The following is a 21,894-nucleotide window of genomic DNA, read 5'->3' as shown; positions in this document are numbered from 1 at the left end:
GGCCTGTGGTAGCATTATGCTGACCACATCCATAGTTCCAGACTCTCTTAGGTGTTCAGGCATCTCTTTGCAACCCTCTGGTCACAGAAGCAGAAGAGTAGGTGACAGTGTCCCCTGAGATTTTTCAAATTGTTTCTTTGGTTTAGAGGAAACTAAGGTAGGTCCGAAGATGTATTGTATGTGCATGCCCTGAGCGTGAAGGAAAAGGCAAAGCTCAAACATGTTTTTTCTCAAGACTGCAGAAGAAAATGATTTTTCTCAGTTTGGAAAACAGGAGAAATGCCTGTCTCATTTACACGTATTGTTAGATACATCTCAAGGAATCTCCTAACAATCAATCTCTCACCAAGGATTTTCTTTTTTTTAATTTTTATTTTTCTTTAAACTGAAGTTGACCACAAACCAGAAACCCAGTAAGTTTCTATGTTGTACTTATGATAACCTGAAATAATGTAATAATAAAATGTAATAAAATAATGTAATATTGGCCATTAGTCTACTGATTTATCTTTTAAATTTGAAGACATACCATACCACATCAGAGGGAGAGGAGGATATCACACTGATGGCTTAGGTTTACAGCTTTCTACAGTTAAAACTTGGTATTTTCTTATGGAGCTTACTTACAATTTCAGCTGATTTTTTTTTTCCACTCTGTACAAAGTTTGTGCTATATATATGTTTTATGAACATTTAGGACATAAATTCTTCGGGATAAATAAAATGCTGATGAATACAATTTTTTTCCAAAGAATACAATTTATTTCCAAAGAACACATTTTAAGTTCATATTATCATCTAGCATAAAAGTGCAGCAAAACCAAATAAACCAACTGCCCCAAAGCCACCAAACCCCAGACATTTCATTTTCATTTAATGGCAGTCGTAAGTTTGAGAAGTTGTCAATCATAAAACATGTACTGGTGAAAGGCTGATACTCTTTATCAAAACACTTTAAATTTAAAATGGATTTAACATCAATTAGAAAGTTCCAACAAATAAAATCTGCTAATTTTCTTAAAGTAAAAAAGTGTTACAAAAATTACCCTGTGTTTTTTCCGCTTCTATACTTAGTTGCAAAATTGAGGCTACTAAAGACTAATTTTACATAGCATGTATTGGACTATGTGGAAAGTGGTATTTTTCTTTAAATTGTTTATTCTTTATATAATTAAAACCACTATTTTTTCATGTATCACATGCATTAATATTTGGGACTTATTTTTCAACAGAAGTGCTTCTTATGGGCAGGATTTTTTTTGATATTACACAGCTCTTTTCCTGAAGAAAAGCTGCAAATGCTAATGCACACATAACTTTGCTAGTAAAACTTCCAGTGGATAGGGAAATGTGGACTGACTTGTTATATTTTTATTTTTAAATGATAATTTTTACTAACTAAAGTTTTAGAAGTTCATAATTAAATACAGAAGTATTCAGTGAGGGATGGCTATGCACATAACAGTTCTTGAATGGCAATTTTGACTCCAGTGTGTCTGTGTCTCTTGGATGGCATCTTCAGATTGACTAGGTAGCCTGCTTATGTTGAAAAACACAGCTTGGCTTCAGTTTATTTTTTCTTAATCTGACTCTTAGGAAGCTCAATTGTTTTTTTGTCTCTACAAGGCCACACTGCCATATTTTTTTTATGGTTTGCCAAGTAAGATGATCAGTAAGGTTCAGCTCATCCTGGTGCTTCTACTAAGGAGAAGTTAAAGAAAAACACACATCTGCATATTGCATAGTAAGAGGGACTTTGAGGGGCATGGAGACTTGGGCTCTTGCCACTCGTAGATGTGACTGGAGCAATTGTTGTGCTGCATAAAATTAAAAACAAACAAAAAAGCCCCTAATTTTCTTTCTTCTTTAAATGGCTGAAAGTCATCTTTTTAATATTATTAACGAATGAAAACAAATTTCAGGATGTTGGAATATTTATTTTTCCTGGGAAATTCTCCAGCTACTTTTGAGAAACTAATTGATTAGATCTGGATATTTTTAATAAGTATTTTGTATATCCTGAAAACACTGGCACCAATACCTTTCTTGACAGAGAGGAGAAGTGAACTTCAGCTGTTAGTAGGCATTGAGTCCAATACTAACAATTCAGATTCAGTATCTCCAAAGTTCGGATTCAGTGCCTTGAAAGGCACAACTTTGTGTAGCTTCAAAATAAAATAAGAAATGTATATTCAATTATCAATTTTATATTCAATTGCTATCTGTCAGAACTCTTATGGTCATCAGAAACCTGCTGAGAATCACAAAACTTTGGAGGTTGTGGATTTTTTTTTTTTTTTTTTTAATAAGTGAAGTTTGATGTAAACTAATGCAAAGATAGGATACAACCAGATGGGACATCCTCATTACTCTCTTCATTCCCAGGGAAGAAGTCTGCTAAAATCAAACTTTTTTTTCTGCATCAGTTTTCAGATGGATGGATTTTCCATGCAGTTCACCTCACAATTGCTCAATAGCTTGCAATGATACAAAAAAGGCATCAGGAATATGCAGTTGAGTGTGAAAGATGAAGCAACACTGTCGGTTTTGGTGGTAATCTGCTGTTACATGAGTTTTAAGTGATCATAGGAAAAGCTATGAGCAGAAGAGGTCAGAATTTTGTTTCAAAGAGAAGCTTCTCTTTGCCTGCAGACCTTCTGGAAAATAAAACCCAGCCTCCCCCTACCCTAGGATTTCATGAAGAACAGAGTAATGGAATTGTCTTTCCAAGCAAGCAGAAAGGGAGGTAGAGGGACAATAGCTTTCATGAGTTCAAATCTTAAACTTGCTAGATTGTCCTTGGTAAAACAGTGGTTCTCAAAAGAGTTTAAAGATACTTGTCATTGACCAAGAGTTGCAAGCCTTGCTCTCACACTTGTAAATGACCCTTTTAAATGAGGTGATTGTAGAGAGACTTGCATTGTCTTGTTCTTGTGTTGCAAGTGTCTGGAAAAGTTTTGTTTCCAAGGCTGTAAGGCAATTCCTTGCGCAGTTTGCGTCAGTTTTTTAAAAATCCAATTTCTTATGTTTATAAAAGAAGGATCATATATTGTATCTTCAAATCAGACTTTCAAGGTTAGGAGACCTCTCCTTTTGTCAGAAAAGGATTGTTCAAAGGAGCTTCATAGAGTAGACTACATAGAATGAAATACTTGGTTATAACTGTTGACATGGAAACAATGTGCAATAGGTAAGACAGTGTTGCACAATAAGCATATTGTTAGAATACCCTTTTTATTCTGCATCTGCTTGTTTTTGTGGTCCAGAAAGGCTGAACAGCTCGAGTCTGCATGCAAGAGAGATCCAGTAATCTTTGGTGTTATTTTGTAATGTCTTTATACAATAGACTTATACTCTGTTGAATGGCTTGTTGTGTGAGTTACTTGTTTATTGCATCCGAAAAGCATGTTAGCTGATCTTTTCTGAATGTTATATACTTGCAAGTTAATGTGTAGTTATGTGGCTTCTCAGTTGGCATGCTTTTATTCTTTTGCATTTCAGGCTGTAAATCACAATCGTTGTAAACCAGAGGAGATGAATGGTGTTGCTGTAGGAAGAGATCTTACCTTCTCTCAACCAGGGCTGTTAATTCCCACCCTCGTACTGCTCACTCTTTGCTACAACATAAAGGTTAATGCAGGTAGACAGGATAACTTGGTTGTGGCAAAAGCAGTTACTTTGGGTTTGGGGTTGTGGTGTGTGTTGGGTTTTTTTATTGTTTGTTTGTTTTTCTTGTTAATTTTGAACTGCTTTGGTTCCTCATTCCAGTTCTGTGTAGTGCCTGCCCACGCAGAAGCTTCATTCCCTTACCTCCTGAATACAGTCTTTGTGTTCTTCCTGACCTGTGTTCGTCCTCATGCCCCTCAAGTTTGCGTCTGTCTTCTCTTTGTGCTTTCTCCCAGCTTTACTTTGCCCATTTATCCATGATGAAAGAGTGGTCACAGAGGGGGCCCTGTGACCTTTTCCTGCTGATAATAGATCCAGTATTTCTTGAGCCTGCCAATCACAGGAGAAGGCGACTATGCCTAAAAACTTGGAGTTGATTAATTTTTCATTAGCCTTTTGCTTGTCTCTTTCTTCATTCCTTTCGCTACTTTCTGGCCCATCCCCTGCCCATTAAAAATACCTGTGAATTAAGATTTTCTCAGCTGCTGGCTGTCATGCTAAATGTACTCAACTTACTTACGAAAATATTTTGTGTTTACTGACTTCAGTATGCTTGGATATCTGGCAATGAAGTTACAGTATGTGTGTCAGTGTCATTTGAATGTAAGCGTTACAGGATTGCTTGTTTGCTTTCCGGAAAAGCATACCAGGGAGTTCAGATGAGTTTGATTGTCAGATATATTCATTAGCTCACGAAGTAACACAAACAAAGCACCAGGACTGTTAAGTCCCCAAAACTGCTGTTCACAAAATTACTAAGCCATTACTCTGTAGAATAATTCAACAGTGGTACTAAAGCAGAAACAGTAAAGTACTGTCATTTGTGACTGCTTTTCATCATCGATCCCGTATCTTCTAGAGACATTCTGGTGCCATTTTTCTTGCAGTACAACATGGAGCCACTTTCAATTATCTTAGGTGCACTGAATTTTTCTCCAAATCTTCCATATCGTTGTCAGTTAAACTCAATAGTATTAAAATTTATATTTGCCAGTCTACAGAAGTTGCAGTCTTGGATGCTTTCCTGAAGTGGATCTGAAGGAGTTTAAGAATGTTGAAAGCTGCCTATTTGTTAATCTCTTTATTTTGTCTGATTTGAAGTTTTCGAAGTTCTTTTCCTTACTTCTTCTATTGAATATTTTATGATACAGCTTTTAATTGACTAATTTTAACAGTGGATTGGTCTGTTTCTGTGCTATAAATGTGATTTTTAGGTATGTTTTTAGGCTTTTTGTTTTGTCATTTTATGTTATTGTAACAGGCCTATTACAGTCTCATGAGAATGGTTTTGGTCAGTCAGTGTGGTGGGCAGAAATCAGAATCTCAGCCCCTAGAACTGTAACGCACTGAAGTGGAAATTTATGACCAGTCATGTGGAAACATGCTTTACTTCCTATATTAGAGTGTGTGTCTTATACGGACATCTTTATAGTTTTAAAGTGTTTTCTGAATGTAGCCAATGGCCAAGTTCAAGTAGAATTTAGATAAAATAATAATAATAAATGGTAATAATAAATTGTAATAGAAATTATTACAAAGCTGATTACATTGAAAGATGAAGTGTTTCTACCAGAATTTTTTTTCTCATTGAGTACTTTCTTGTCTTTGTCTGTGAAAAGTTTATATAAATCATTATGCAAAGGCACAATGCAGAATGTGCATCCTGTGAATATGGTAATGTAGACTACAATGTTTTTTTTAAAGGTGTTTCCTGAGTCCTATACAAACAAAAGTTCTCGGTTTCCATCTCTCCCGTTTTCCTTTTCCTTTTAAATTCTGCTGTTTCCAAATATTCTTTTCCCTCCTGCACCCTTCCTTTTCTTCTAAGGATGCTTTTTTGAGGTGAACACATATTGAGCTACACTGTCTCCAAAACAAACAAAAGAGGGTGGGGAGATGATGAGGGGGAGGAGGACAGGGAAAAGATACAGCTGCTCGTTTTTAATTTTTGAAACTAGCCTTGAATTCTGTGGCATTTGCTTAAGCTTTATAATAAAAACTAGGGGCTCGACAGTGAAACTCTACATATTTGTTTTTACTGTGTTTGCCAACAAGAAAATGTTAAAATAGTAACAAATAGATTATTTGAATTCTTGTCTAAAATGGTATTGATAGATGTCTTGCCAGATGAGCTTGCATGAGTAGAAGGTTGCTACACCAGTGAAATATTGTGGAAAAGCAGCCAACCCCATATGTTGTTTTTTCCTCTCTTGTACTAACATCCAAGCCAGTAGAGGGTATTAACCTTTATTGCACCTGCTAGGAAGTAGAAATCCTTGTAGCATTGGGTCCTGTAATTCCTTTCTATTGAAGCTCAACAAGCAGCGTGCCCTCACAGCAAAGGCGGCCAACAACATCCTGGGCTGCATTAGGAAGAGTATTGTCAGCAGGTTGAGGGAGGTGATCCTGCACCTCTGCCCAGCTCTGGTGAGACACATCTGGAGTGCTGGCTCCAGTTCTGGGCTCCCCAGTACAAGAGGGACATGGGCATACTGGGTTGAGTTCAGTGAAGGGCCATAAAGGTAATTTGAAATGGGAGTGTTCAGGCTGGAGAAAAGACGACTCAGGGGGATCTTATCCATGTGTATAAATACCTTATGGAGGGAAAGTAAAAAAGACGAAGCCAGACTTTTCTGGGTGGTGACCAGCGACAGGACAAAAGGCAATGGGCACCAACTGAAATGCAGGAATTTCCACCTGAACACAGGAAAACACTTTTTGCACTGTGAGGGTGATTGAGCACTGGCAGGGGCCCCCCAGAGAGGGTGTGGAGTCTCCATCGCTGGCGATGCTCAAAAGCCAATGGGGCAGGACCCTGAGCAACCCACTGGCTGGCCCTGCTTGAGCAGGGGGGGATTAGGTGATCGCTAGGGGTGCCTGCCAGCCACAGGGAGTCTGTGATTCTTGTGTGCCTCTGATTCGGTATTTAGCTGAAATACTGGGCGATGGCAGATACCAAGTTGTATGTTTTCACATATTTTTTCTGAATGGTAACGTTAATGAAATAATATTATTAACACTATTAGGGGAAAACCTGTGGTTGAGGAATAAAGCTTGAAACAATGTGTGGAATGAAATGTGTTTGGGGCTTTGTTGCACAACTCTTCACATGTTAGTGAGCTCTTACCCACGTAAGTAGTCTCATTGACGTCAGTAGGACTACTCCTATAAGTGTTCACCCATGCAAGTAAGGGTTGCACAATGTGTCCTTGTCTGTAATGTACAAGTGTATGTAACACACTGTTTAATTATCACTTCAAACCCCTTTATTTCAGTGGCATATTCATTTAAATATCTCAAATTATACTGTTTTTCCTAGGCCATATTTTACTGACACAGAGATATCATTACATCCATTACCATAAAATTGAGCAGAGATAGCATCTCTGAAAAATCATCTTTCCTTCTGTTCATTTATACAGCTGAAAAAAGGGGTGTCAGAAAAAGAAAATCATTCTCTTCCTTTGTGTTTTAAATAAATTGGAGTTTCTAACATTTTTCTGACAGTTTGATGGAGTCAGTACTTTAGTTTCAGTGCTTAATTAGTCTGAAGGTAGGCTTTTTTTCCCCACAAAGACAACAGGGTTTTTTGTATATTTTAAATGTCAAAGTTTAATTTTTTATAAACAGGCATCTTGTATCTATATTTTATAGTAGTACCAAAGGTAAGGTAAAAAAAGCATTTTCCAAGATTAATTATTTGGTACTAACTTTTCATATATCAACTTTACTGCTAAAACATCTACTGTGGCACTTTTGGTGGGGTTGGGGGAAGATTATGTTGTACTCTCTAACATTCAAGTGATAAAGCCAGAATCTGTTTTACAAAACCTGATATTTTTGAGACTTTTGGAGTTAGAGACTTTTCTGAAACTGCATAGTGCATATGAATAGCTGGAGTTAGATATCTTTGGAATTGTGAAATGCTGTAAGAATACAATGTTATAATTTAGAAAAATGAGCCTATTCTACTTTGTAAAGAGGATACATGTTAGTAACTCAGACTAGTGATACCTTCACAAAGAGATGATCTCTAATGCTGAAAAATCTTATAAGGTAATAGTTAAAATATGAAAAGATGATAGTTAAAATATGAAAAAAAACTTGATTGCTTTAAGCTGAAATAAGAAAAGCTGATATTGGATTTTTTTTTTAATAGAAAATTCATTAGTAACCTGAAGAGATTAACTGGGAAATGTGTTAAACTCTTCTACAGCTTGAGTCTTTTATTCAAAATCAGATGTCTTTTTTTTAACATACATGTATCGGTTCAGCCTTCAATTTATTAGGTGTAACGTACAGCTGGCAGATGAGACTCTTTGTGTTAATCAGTATGTCAGGATCTTAACAGCACTTTAGATCAGGTAAGAATAGCAAATCCTGATCTGTGGTGCCCTAGATAAGGTCCTAGTACTACCAAAGTAGAGAACACTCAGGTGTCCAGCCTTGTTGGCAGGTAGTGTGTTATTTGACTATGTGCAGTTATTATTTAAAGAGTTCTGTGCCCTCGGAAATTGTCCTAACATGTCTGCTAATGTAATTGTTAAGATGAAGTGAGATGCTCCTTTCAGAAGGAAGAACATTCTGTTTCCTATTTGGTGAAGCGAGACTTGACATGGGCATGTAGTATCCTTCAAAGGAGGTTTCACCATACTGGATCTTGTTTGTGGAAGAAGTTAAGTAGCATTTTAGTGAACAGCACTATACATTTATATTTTTAAGTATATTATAAAGCATTTGCAGAACCTTATTCATGAGAGTTCATTTGAAGAAACAAATCAGCAGTAAAACTTAGTAATAAAGACAATGGGACTACTCTTGGCCCAGAAGTTTACTCAAGAAGGGAACTACTCCAGGATCAGGTGTCAGATGGGAGGAAGACATTACGTCAGGCAGAAGGTATTACTGGAGAAGTCATAAATGAAAAACTTGGTCCCAACACCTCTACCCAAGGGAAGAGTTAAGGCATTCTTGCCTTGTTTAATCGTTAGATTTTAAGTAGTTTAATTTAGAGCTGCATGTGATCTTTCCAGAGATTAAGTGTGTGCAAGTCCTGAGTGTCTTGACATTTTTCATCATGGGTTATGAATGAACTGTGTTTTAATACTCGTCACCACTAAGTTGAGTATTACTGGTCAGGTATATTTTGGGCAGGGGACAAGGTATCCTGGCTGTATGTGTTGCACAAGAGAATAAAAAAGAGCAAATAATTATAGGCCATAATGAGATATTCCTTATATGTTTACAAATACATTTTCATTTCAGTGTGATGTGTTATTTTTAATTACGTTGATAATTATTTTTATCAGTAACCTTGAGATGATACATAGCTTTCTCTTCAAGCAAAAACTTGAAATTAATTTGATTACAGTTTGCAAGTCCTAAAACATGTCTGTATTCCTCTTTTAGCATTTTGCAGAGTGTTAATTAAATTCCCAAATTTGGTCCACCTGGAACTACCTCAGAGTTACTCCAGTGTGCTGATTAGAACTGGAGAAAAGCCACTCTCAAACCAAGAAAGTAACAGAGTTTGAAAAAGCCCCATACATCAAATAATGGAGAGTATTACAGCGTTACACTATAGGCGTCCTGTGCAGGATTGTGCCATTCAGACAATTTGAATGTGTATTGATACCCTATGGAAAATGATGATTCAAATTAGGAACACATTTACATCAAGCGTATATATAATTCCTGTGGAAGGTTTATAGGCCTTTTAATCTTAGCTAATGAAAACTGATTTCATCAACACTCTTCTATGCCGTTTTGCTTTTTAAATTAATATTGAAGCAGTGCTCAGAGCTGCCAGTACTATGCAGTTCTTGAGTGCTGGATTTTGGGAGACACGACCAGCTGAGTATCTGTAGGGGGCTCAAGTTTGCAAGAGGCTGGTAATATCAGAAAAAAAAACCTGTGGAAGTTGGTGGAGTCCATAGGCTCTTATGTCCACGTGTTGCTCAGCATCTGGCATGGTCAGGTGCTAAGATAGGTACATCCATGGTTTCTTCATCAGGAAAAGGGGGTTTGAATTACAGAATGCAGGATGAGGCTGTCTTCTTTCAGTATGAATGCATTCCATCTCTGTTTGGCCAAGCTGGTTTTATTTTCTCTCTCTAAAACTTCAGCAGTGCTGCTGGTGTCCTGACTGACGTGTTGCATCACGTGCTGCTGTAGCTGCTGGACTTTGATTGTGAACGAAACTCTGACCTAAATGTAAACAGAGCTTGCAGTTTTATGCAGTGACTGGAGGCTGGCATAATTAGGCATTCATCTTTATATGAAGATTTGAAATGTAGGTGAAGCAAACGTATGCCCTTTTTAAATTCCAAAATTGACAGTGTAGTCTTCTTCTGTACCACATTGTTGTTTTTCACTGCTAATGCTGTGAACTGTGTGTTGCCTTTTTTTCTAGCAATGCAGGTAGCAGTTGGAGTAGGAGGGGCAAAAAAAGTGAATGGAGTGTATCACAGATGAGTTTTTTAGTTAATTTTTCAAGAAAAGAGAAATGTAAAAGAGATTTGACCATTCTGATGGCTTCTTGTTAGTGATTATAGTTTTTGCCAGAGCAATAATGTCAGGTTTCACGGAGTCTGGGCACTTGGTTGTGTTACATTCCTGTATACTTAAATGGATTAAGATAAAAAGTCTGACTTGAAAAGGATATTCCAAAACTAACTGTGCCTGTGGTTTTGAATCCTGATGCTTTGAACAAAGAAGGGATTCATTTAATGGGATTAATGCTTAATCCAGATGAAGCAATGTACACACATGCCTTGAATGCTTTTGAGAATAACTACAAATATCATTTATAAGGTTTTGTAGAAAGATACAGAGAGGTGATATTTGTGTAAGAAAGAGATGGGTCAGAACAGCTTTGAATAAAGAACAGAGGCAGAGTTGTGTTCAAATTAGCTCTTCCGGATTACTTTCAGATATTTTAAGGCTTCTTTTTTTTGTACAAATATGGCATTTATTTTCAAGTTCTGATTTTGAGGAAGTGTTACACGTCTCTTCATATTCCAGATGAGAAGATTTATTTTAATATTATACATTTTTTTAAACTTGTATTTGAGGTAAAATTGTTTTGTGTTTCAGATAATACCTTTTCTGGAAAGTGTTAATCATCATGATTTGATTTTTCTTTTCTTAATTATTATTTTTAATGGCTTGCAGATTTTCTGTGTGGCACAAAATATTGTTACTTTGAGAAATTATGACTTTACCCATGTTTACTGTGACTCTGCCGCTCCTCTCATTTCAGGGAAGTGTTGTTTATTAAACCAAACAAGGCAATTTTGTTGTTGTTGTTGTTGAGTTTTGTTGGTTGGTTATGTTTTTTAACTTTATTATTTTTTAATGTTAACAGAGGCAACATTTACAACATTTACAGTTATTTCCTTTCATCTTTATTAACAGTAGTTTTCTTGATACTTAAAGTTCGTCCAGGTTTTTTTTTATATTGACCAGTATATACCTTCACAATGTGTTTTCAAAGCGTTGGGTCATGTCTAACTGGGCAAAATGTATATCATATACATCAAACACTGCTGCAAGGATTTTGAGGATCCCAGTGGCTGCAGTCTTTCAGAGTGTAGCTAGGATAAAATGCTGACACTTGATAAATATTAGGCCAGCCCATCAATTTTTATCCATTCTCCCCTGCCTCCCCACACATACCCCAGCCTGGGAACCAGAAACTTTAGGTGAAAACTAAAATTCTTGCCCAATTATGAGACTTGATTAAGCTAGTGGTTTTAGAAAAAAGACCAAATATCACAACACTAATGAAAAAATTGCAAGACTTGCTAATGATGTGACTGGCTCATGTTGCTAAATGGAGCAGATTTTTAAACATAGCTCTAGGCTTCAATTCTTTCAGCTCGCTCAGTCAGTTCTGCCTTATACTGAGCTCAGTGAAGCTGTTCTCAGAGGAGAGGGCAGTACAGCCTAGATTGAGAGTCAGAGAGTGGAGCCATTAATTGATTTGGTACTACACAGGTTATTTTAATATCTAAGAAATGTTTTAATTATTTTAGGCAGCATAAAAAGTTCAAAGCAAAAATATAATTTTCAAGTGGGTTTATTTGCCTTTTATTATAAGGGAAGGCTGTTGGTGGCTGGTTGAAAGGCAAGGAGTAATTACTGGTAATTGGTGTTTGAAGGAGGTCTTGTTTCTTAGTTTATTTTGGAATCCAGCTGTGCTGTATCTGGGATAGTAAACAGTGTGAAGGAACGTTCTTATGTACTGTATGTTTTTTTGTCTGCGCTGGTACACTGTTAGAATTGTTCTTGGCTGTGCATTGTCCAAAACCAGCGAGTGGTGTCCCAGGCAGGTCCTAGAAAATTGCTCTGGAGCAGGGTCAGGCTGAGGATGGTTCCCAGCAGGCAGTCAGCATGTATTCCTGTTCCAGTTTTCCCTCATTTTCATCGTCAGAGGTCAAGAGAGCTTAATAGTAAGGATGGAGGAATTTGCAAGCCACTTGGTTTCCAGGTCAGTGAGCAGCCCTAGACATACTTGGTTTACTGGTGTAGACAAACCTACAGTGTTGCCTTGTACAGTACCATTATGATTTAAACCAGTCAAGTGAGTTGCTAAGATGCTGAGTTTGGTATACATTGTCACATCTGCTCAAAAAGCAGTTTCTGCCTTAGGATATAAGAGTTTTATACCTTTTTACCTTTTTTTTTTTCCCAAGTGTTGATATCCAGTTATTTTCTAAAGAGTATTTCACTGGCATCTTAAGAGAACAACAGCATCTCAGACTGTGACAGTGTTTACAGTTTCTATCTCTCCTAAACCCTAACATAGGTGTTGTGAGGATTGTGGTAATCAACAGGGTGAATGTGAATGCATTTATTACATGAATCTTCCTATTCCCTATGCTCTGCCCACTGTTACGCTTCATTCTGTATTGGTCATTCAAATATACAATTCATTTGGAAACTGTCTTCACTCACTTGAGGCTTCTTGAAAAAGATTTGTGCCAGTACCTGTGAAATGATCTGCTTGCATAGCATGCCCAGCTGCAATGAAAGTTCCCTAATTTTCTCTCATCTTAATTAGTTGTTTTTTTGTGTTTGTGGTTTTTTGTTTTGTTTCGTGGGGGTTTTTTCGTTTGTTTCTTTTTGGTTTTTGTTTTTTGATTTTTTTTTCTTTTTTTAGTGCTACAGATTTTCTTTTTGACTTACGAAGCTGCTGGTTTATTTACACTGAGCAGTAGGAGATTTCTCTGTGAATTCACTTAACCTCTTTTAGGGTTTTACCTGATGTTAACACTATGAAATGCTGGAGTTGTTGAAGTGAAAGCTTTATTGGTAGATGAAAAGGGGAATCCAGGCTTGAGTGGGCCAGGCAATCACTAAATCAATCATTCTAGTCCTAGTACACTGTTGAAATAAATAAAAAGAAACGATAGTTTGTTGTGGTGGTTTGGAATCTCTGTGAATAACTATTCCTCTTCAAGTAGCTCTACTAAACTTGCTAAATTACCTTCAAATAAAGGTTTCTTTATTCTTTTCCCTTAGTTAAATGAAGCCCATTTTTTTAAGTATTAATCATAGGACCACTGAAAAGAGGTCACAAGTCACAAATGTTTGACTTCCAACTTTATGTTCAAATTACTGGACTCTGATATTTAGTAGCAATATTTGTCTTTTCTGTAGTTAGTTTACTTAAATAACAAAGGTAAGAAATCCACCCATAATTCTGTCTTTAACTATATGTATTTCTGCTATTAATTTTAGTGAAAAAGAAACTGTATCTCATAGATTGTGAAGGAAAAAACAAACAACAAACAACAAAACCCCCCAAAAAACCCCAAACAAAAAAAAAACCCAAACCCAGAACATTCTTATACATGCTTCATTGAAAGCTGAGGAGTTATTAAAAAAAAAACCAACCAAACCTCACGAGCACCACCACAAAAACAAACAAACAAACCCCCAAAACACACACATAAAAAAAACCAACAAGAAACCAACCAACCAACCAAACCCCCAAAAGACCCCAACCCAACCACAAAACACAGACCTGAAATTCTGATATCCTGTCATGAGCTATGCCAGTTAGATGAACAGTTTGAGACTCAGGCACATGCAAAGTGGAAAAACATGGCTATTGTTTATTTGATAGAGTGCACCAATACATCAGTTTATAGAAATACTGTAAGTAAATACAGTTGTTTCTTTTCTGTCATTTGATATACCAATTCCATTCCTAACATCTCAGAATGAATGTCCTGCCATAAAGATTGTTCCGTCTGGCAGTAAAACGGCCTTTGGCTAATCAAGGAGTTGCCTGTTGGGTGGTGTTTGGGGACACGCTGTCTTCTGCCCTCTGCTTTGTGTGAAGCTTTGCCAAGTTTGTATCATCTTACTCTATAATAAATGAGATACACAAAAAACACAATAAGGTGAAACATTTGCATAAAACCCAGCATTTATTGAAAAGCTGTATTTCCACTTACTATTCAGACAGGGGGTAGCCAAGAAATGGAGAAAAGGAAACCAAACCAACCTTGATTAATGTTTTCCGTGTTGACGAATGAACTTTTAAAAGCAAATGACACGACCAAAGAGAGCATTTCAAATGAAGATCTACAAAGAGGACCTAAATTGTTGTGCTGGTCAGGAAGAGAGGAGCTCCTGAGCTTGCACAGCCGGCAGGCGGCCAGAGCTGTTTCTTTGCCTATGGTTTGTTCAGAGGGAAATGAAAAAAGAGAAAGCTTATCAGATACATGTCCTTTTGCATGAGACTTTTATTATCATTTTCATTATTTGATCACAAATCCAGAACAAATAGTTAATACGTGTGTAAAACATGACAATAGCAAGTTGTGTCAGAAAGACACCAGCACTGAAATGCGAGTTTATCACTTTAAAATATGAATACATGGGAGAAAGGTGGTTTGGAGTGGGTGTGTTTAATTAAACAGGATATATGTGTGAATCAGGAAGGCAAACTCCAGTGTATAGAAGGAATGAATAAACATTCAACCCAAATTCCAGATTCTTCCTTTAATTCCCAGAGGAATTAGGTTCATTCCAGTCGTTCTGTGCTTTCTGGCCTGCTGCATGCCAGGCTGTTGGCCAGAATTCAGCCCTCCCAAGTGATGGTCCCCCTTGATAACTTCCACAGCTCTGTGACAAGGGAGACAGGTTCCAGATATAAGAGGTAATGCTATCTGAGGATGCATGGAAAGAAACAAGGGAAGCTGTTGTTTCGACTTCTTCAAGATACTATATTTTTCTTAGCTGAGCATATTGCAAAATTATATTAGTTACTCTGATTTTTCAGTATGTGAGGTGATACCTCTATTGGCTGAAAAATGTTTCATGTGGCACATGTGTACTCCTTTTTAGATGCATTATGATCTAAATTTACAGACTTTCACCTAAGGTTAAACAATCAATGTAGTGGGCTTTTTGTTTTGTTTTTTTGTCCCCACACTGATAGTCTCTTGATCTCATTGATTTAGAAAGCGCTTTTTCTTCTTTACTAATGAAAATCAGGATACTCATTTAGCTCTTTTAATTTATCTGATCCAGATCTGGAGATTCTTGTATGGAAGTGGGAATGTTGTTATTCGAGTCTGTGATATCCACTGGGACCTGCTGCCTATATGGATTAAGAGTAAAAAGGGTATTTTAAGCCATGTTTGGGCTGATGGGGGCTGATGTGGTGGGAAAGTTGTGGTGCAGTTGGCGTGGGGAGAGTGACGTGCGGCTGCGCTCTGCAGGCTGAAGCTGTTGCTTTGTGTTCTGATATTGCTTCTTGGAGGCTTTTATAGTAAACATTATAGTTGTTGACTAGCATTTAAATTACACTGTAGCTGTTTCCAGCATGTTCTGATACTGTGTGAAGCATAAAATAGGAAAACTGATCTTATTTGATAGCACAAATACCCTCCAAAAGAGGTCAGTGTTGCTTGGAGGGGAGTTTCTCTTCTGTCTAACCTAGCCTTCTTTTTGTGGAGAATTTACAAGTATGTTTGTATACACCCAACCTAAGAGGAGAAGATTTATTTGGTCATTAGGGCGGTTGTTACTCCTCTTCCCTCAGATCTCATTAAGGCCGTTGTACGGGGGGTGCGTGCTCCCTTTGTGGCAGCTCAGTCCCTTGGGACAGCTGCGCTCCTGCCCTCCCTCAGGCAGCCCCTGTAGCCAATGGTTTTGTTCGAGGCATTTGCAAAGAGTATTATCACATTGTGATTATTTTTTAAATTTGGGAATGTATTTTTGATTGTGTCTGGGATCTGAGATTTCTGAATTTTGCTTCTTGAGATATGTACTGGCATTTTCTTTATGTTGCAGATATTGTAAAGGCCTTTTACTTACAATTGATTTAATTTTGATAACTCAATTACTAAGGCATTGGAAGCATGCATGTGAAAGCAGTTTATATTTCTAAAGTTACTTAAGTAACTACAGTATTTAAAAATTGCACTTGATTTTGATGTTCTATAATAGTTTTTGTTGCTTTTGCTGCGGCTTGCAGTGCGAATGTTAAATTTGATGCTCTGCGAGAAATATCAGTTCACTTTCTTTAATCTCCTACCACCTATTTCTTTATCAATATATCATCTTGCATATCTTGGAAATAAGTAATTTTAGAATCATAATCATCATAATAAATTCCTTCCTGGCCATTTTCCTTAGGGAATATTTGTGTGTACTCCTGTAGGGGACTTTTTGTACGCAGTATCTTGCTGGATATGCTTTGCTTCTACTGTTTTCTATATGACAACTCATTTTTTTGACTGGATATTGTTCTGTCTGAGAGGACGCAATTTAAATAGGCATGTATTCCATCAGCGTGTTATACAAAAGGATGTTGATTGTTGCTGGCATCTAGGTGTTGTTTGATGCAAGGAATTTCATGCCAATAGTGTAATCAATTAATATTCTCTCTTTCAGGTTTAACGGATGAAAAAGTGAAGGCCTATCTTTCTCTTCACCCCCAGGTACTGGATGAGTTTGTTTCAGAAAGTGTAAGTGCAGAAACTGTGGAAAAATGGCTAAAAAGGAAAAATAACAGACAGGAAGGTAAGTCCGCTTTATTTGCAATTAATATTTAGTTTTGAACAGCTCAGCTCTTATTTTTAGATCTAAAAAGGAAACCCAGTTTTGGTAAAACTTGACTGTTATGATTTTTATACCTAGGTTCCACCATTTTTTGAAAGCCAAAAGAGGTTAGCTTTTTATTTTCTCCTTAATCTTTTCAACCTGTTGGCATTTCTATTTTGGAATATACTGATATTTGTTTTGGAGGTTCTTTTTACCCATTTTGAGTTACAAATACTGTTGCCACCAATCTGTAATATCTTGTACATTAGTGTATGTTTTGTGAACATAATTCTATCTTCTTAGATCTCAATTTGGTACATTTTGAATTAAAATTATGCAGTACATACAGGATGCAAGCCTCAGTAAAATACTGGTGTATGGGAATGTAGTGGAAGATTTGGCGAGGAGGTTAGTTAAATGTAAATATGCTCAAAGTGACTTGCACCTGTCTGTAGAAAAAGCACATACATCACACTAATTGTTTTACTGACCTTGTGTGCTTGATGAGTAGAACCTCTGTGTTAGATAACATAAGCCTGTGAGAAACTCTAGGCACCTTGTCACTATGTCTGAGATTCCTGCTTTGTTGTGAGAAAGAGCAGGAGGCTGTGCCTGCCTGAAGCCCTGAAATCCAGGCGAGCTCAGCAGGCCCAGTGATCTTCCAGCAGGGCTGAACTTACCAGCGCCTGCGTCCCCGTTTGTGTCACCTCTGCCTGGGAGCTCAGGTGTGACTTCGGAGATCCCCCAGTAGAGAGGTAGCTAAAATAAAACTTGCTCTTTGCAATGCATTCGTGGCCTCTGGCTCTTCTTGCGACGTGCCTGCATATGTGTACACAACCGGATATACCATCTCAAACATTCCTACTTGCAACATGTATTAAATCAACTTTAGATATGAGTATTGACACAGAGGCTGTATAACAATTTCTTGAATTCTGGGAGTATTTCTGTTGGGTTGCTTTAGGTATAAGCCCTCACCAACTAGACCCAGAAAACTCTTTCCTATCAGTTGACCTGGGTTGACAATGAGTGTAAATTTTGCAATGATGTTAAATTTTGTGAGATTGTATGCAAGCATAAGATACATGCAATTCTAACAATGATTTGGAATGTACCAGGTAAGATGCAAAAGAGGAGATTACCAAGAAGGTGAGGAAAGAAACACGGATTTTTCCTCTGCATGTGCATTGCTCTGTGGCTGACTTCCAAGTTGCTTGGTGTTTAGGTTCTGGTGATAATTACTATTTTAAATAGAGGGGCTGTGGCTACTCCCTAGACGATAACTGTGTGTTTTCTGCAGAATTATAGAAGAAGAAAATGGTGGGCAAAGGACAGAGAAGACTATATCGAGATAGATTTTGGTGGTGAAGCCTGTGTTTCTGATACTAAGGTGGTAGTATATTTTTCTTGGTTTAAAGAGGTTACCTAATAGAAAAGTAACAGTATATAGCAATAGACCACCTGTTTACTACTTTCTTTATGGTTTACAAACTGCAGTACTGCAGGATGACTATCGTTATAATCCACAAATACAATCAGAAAAGCAGTCTTATGAATCAAGAGAATAAGTCATGACAATGTTTTTTGTAGACAGAAAAAGTACTTTGATGTTATCAGAAACAAATTCTACTTATTTCAAAGACCTATGTTCATGTGGAAATGATTTTTTTTCTATGGTGATTGAAATCACTATTAGAAATCATTCCTTGTTTGAAATGCGGTTTATGGGTCAAGGATTTTGATGCTAAAACTGAATGAATGCTTTGGATAGCATTTCAGCTTCAAGAATCTTATGTTGCTGAGTTGAATTTATAACGAGTTACTCAAAGTTCCCCTTTTTTGGGGAGGATGTAAAAGTCCACTTGTAAAAGTGCTGATACATTTTTTTTAAGCCAATTGCAAAAGCAAAGTAACTGCTGCCTATTGTCTTAGTTAAGTTTTAACACTAATAGCTGCAACAGTGTGGTTTGTCCATTGTTTTCTTAAATTTTAAAACTTCTGTTTTATGGCTAACTCTCCACAAACTGTTGAATTAAAAGTGTCAAGCAATAGTTATGCTATCATTATCATTCGGCTTTGTATCTGTTATCATCAAGCGGGTCTTTTGGCCTGCCTTTCTGCTTTCCTTGTACTGACAGTAATCTTTAAGGTGGCTGTATTTATTACACTAAAGGCAGTTATGCAGATGTGGCTTTCATAGTGTATTATTTTTAGATGAAAATAAGCAGAACCAGATTTAAGACTACGCTGACAGAATCAAAAAGAATAATTTGAATGCATTTTGTTTATAAAATGAAACAGATGCTGATTAGCCTAAGCTGCGATTTTCTTCTAGAAAGATAAAGGCTATAGCCAAATAAAATGTCTCTGATAACAAAACATCTTAATTTGTCAGATTGCAACATTTTTAGGAAAGAGACTTGCTAGATGATTTACTTGGTTTACATTAGATACGTACAAATCCTACTGCCTGAGTAATGGTGGCAGTGAAAAATGAGGAGGAGAGATGGAACCAGTTCTTTTGTTTTCAGCATGGATCTCTGGTGACTTAAAGTGAACACGTAGCGTAAGTCACTTTACATCAAATTTTCTCTGTATCTGTCTTGCTTTATTGTAGTCTGCTTTCCAAAGATTCACATCACGTAATGTGATACAGACAGAAAAATAAGCTTTGTTTTTATTAGAAAGTTGCCAAGCAGGCAAAGTGCTGTTTTCAGATCTCTGACTTAGTGTCCATACTCTCATATGTTGGTGACGCACAACAGTCGTTAACCTATATGCAGAAATTGTGTCCTGCCCAATTTACAGGCAACCAGCTGTGTGGACCTTCAGCCAGAAGTCAGTGGGCCTGCAGCCAGGGTAGTTTATCTGAATTTCATTAGCATGAATATAAACCAAAATGTCTGATTTGGACTTCAGTGAACGCAATTTATCTGTGACTGAGATTCACTGAATTAGTTACTTTAGGTGGATTTTTTTTTTTTAACCCAAAATACTGAAAAGGGAGGCAATCAGTAAATACTGTGGTGTTTAAGGTATAACTGTACACCAAAATATCATGAGTTATGTTATCACTGTGTGCCAGATAAATCTTGTATGTATCACAGTAAATATTAGAGCGAGTGTTGCTCAGGTTGATGGTGACCTGTCTGGGAATATAAGATTATTATTATTTTTTTTTAATTGGAGAAAACCTCCAAAGGTAGCACTGGGAAGGAATGCTGCACATACTGGATATTCACTGCAACTTTCTGAACCCTGACTATTACCTACCAATAAAATACATGCTCAAAACACACCCAGGCTTCTTTTGTTGCACACAGCATTCCCAAAGAACTCCACTTGTAAGAAACTAATACTTGAGTTTTAAATTTTTCACAGATCATGGCCAAATTAGGCAGGACTCTGAATGGAACTGGAGCACAAATTGGACTGCTTCTCATGCAAAGTATTTTTGTTTGGTTTTTGCAAGCAAAATTTAACCAAGTAAAAAGGCATCTTGATTAAAGAAACTGATTAGATATTTATGGGTTCATTTTAACTCTTCTTTAAAGTTGTTTACATGTTAGCTGTGGAGTGAACTTGTTTACAGGTTAAGCTTATTACTTGGACTCTGAGGTCTGGTCTGTACTTTATGCGTTATGGCCTCATGGGATGTTTTATGAAGTTTAAAGATCAGAAAAACATCTTTGTATAGACACAGTAAAAAGTTCCTTTGCTCGTATGTCTCATCTTACTGGAGGTGCTGGTGTAAGTTAAATCAAAAAGACACATGGTCTTGCTTTAAAAACTCATTAAACGTACATCTTCGTAGAAGTAGACTTTTTCAATGGACTTTATGAGTTAATGTGCAAGAAGATCTTTTTTTTTTTCCAGATGCCCAGGTATAATACTCTCAGAAGTCACAAGACTTCTTCCAGTTGTCCTTTTCCATATAATTCAAGCAAAAGTATCACGTGGTTGTAGCAAGAGCCATAAGATGATGGAATTTTTAGGCTATGCTGGGTAGATCCTCATCTCCCAACAAATTTCTCAGAAAAGTTTTTATGAACTCCAACCTTCATCATATTATTTGAAGCTTCACTGCCACAACAGTAAAAAGAGGCTAAGCACATTGGTTATAAGTCAGATGCATGTCTTTTACACAGCTGGTACTGAATTTCACAGATGTCTTTCTGAATTTTTTAATGGCATTTTTATATAGGAAGAAAGGACAAACTGTACTGACAGAATTTCTACATGGGAAGCTGCCTGTATTACCTCTTGCTCTGTGCGAGCAAGGTCCTCACTTCCCGAAGGGGATGGCTCTCCTGGTTTTAGGAAGTGGGGATCAGGTACAGAAGAAAAAAGTCATACTAATAACTGCATGGTGCAGCTGAAGGGACACAGTTTCAGTTCTGTCTTCTTCTAGCTCAGCAAATGCAGAGTATTGAACCTCCGTGGACAAGTCAGAGCATTTATAATTGATTTCTTGGATGATATTCTACATGTGGAGAATATTCCACGTTTGTTGAGTTTGCGATTAAATTTGTATTCCCTTGGCAGGTATAACTAAAGTTTCAAAACAATTGCAGTGAGTAGCGGTTTGGATTCAGATGTTCTTAATTTTATATTAAAAAGTATCTTTTTTATTTTGAATGATCTGTGCATATTTTTTAGGCAAAGATTTAGTTCTTTTGAAAACCTGAACTTGTAATTCTTAGGCTTTTTACAAGGGTTGGGATGAGAGAGGAAAAATGTAATTTGAAAAAAAAAATTGCACTGCTTCCAAATTAGTAGTTCAGAAGCGAGAAGTAACATTATAATTGTCAAATATGTGTGAAATAATGCGAATAAATGGTTTTTAAGTCAGGCATGAAGACGATTGTGAAGTTCTGCTCACAATGGTGGAAGAAACTAATAAACTAAATAACTCTTTTGATCCAGCCCAATCTATGTTATTCTGGCTAAACCTGATTGTCGCCAAGAGATTTTGTACTGAAGACACTGTAAGTATCAGCTGAATATAAACCACAAAATTTCATTACTGATCATATTTATTAATACATTGTTTAATCTTAATTTTCCAAAATTATTCATAACCTGTGCAATTTGTATGACCATTGTAAAGTATTTGCACTATACAGGGAGAATGGATGACATGTGCTTGCTTGTCTTAGTGCT

The 21,894-nt window shown here is 36.9% G+C and overlaps 1 protein-coding gene across 1 annotated transcript in view; it reads left to right on the top strand.

Moving 5' to 3' along the window:
* PDE10A (phosphodiesterase 10A) overlaps positions 1-21,894 on the top strand; it is a 190,977-nt gene that overhangs the window by 60,377 nt on the left and 108,706 nt on the right. The window contains exon 2 of the mRNA XM_065631131.1: positions 16,582-16,710. Coding sequence (XP_065487203.1) covers positions 16,582-16,710 — 129 coding nt within the window. The remainder of the gene's footprint in view (positions 1-16,581; positions 16,711-21,894) is intronic.

Source organism: Caloenas nicobarica, chromosome 3, assembly GCF_036013445.1.
Source record: "Caloenas nicobarica isolate bCalNic1 chromosome 3, bCalNic1.hap1, whole genome shotgun sequence".
Classification (NCBI taxonomy): domain Eukaryota; kingdom Metazoa; phylum Chordata; class Aves; order Columbiformes; family Columbidae; genus Caloenas; species Caloenas nicobarica.
Note: the sequence above shows the minus strand (reverse complement) of the source record. Positions and strands in the feature narration are given on the sequence as shown.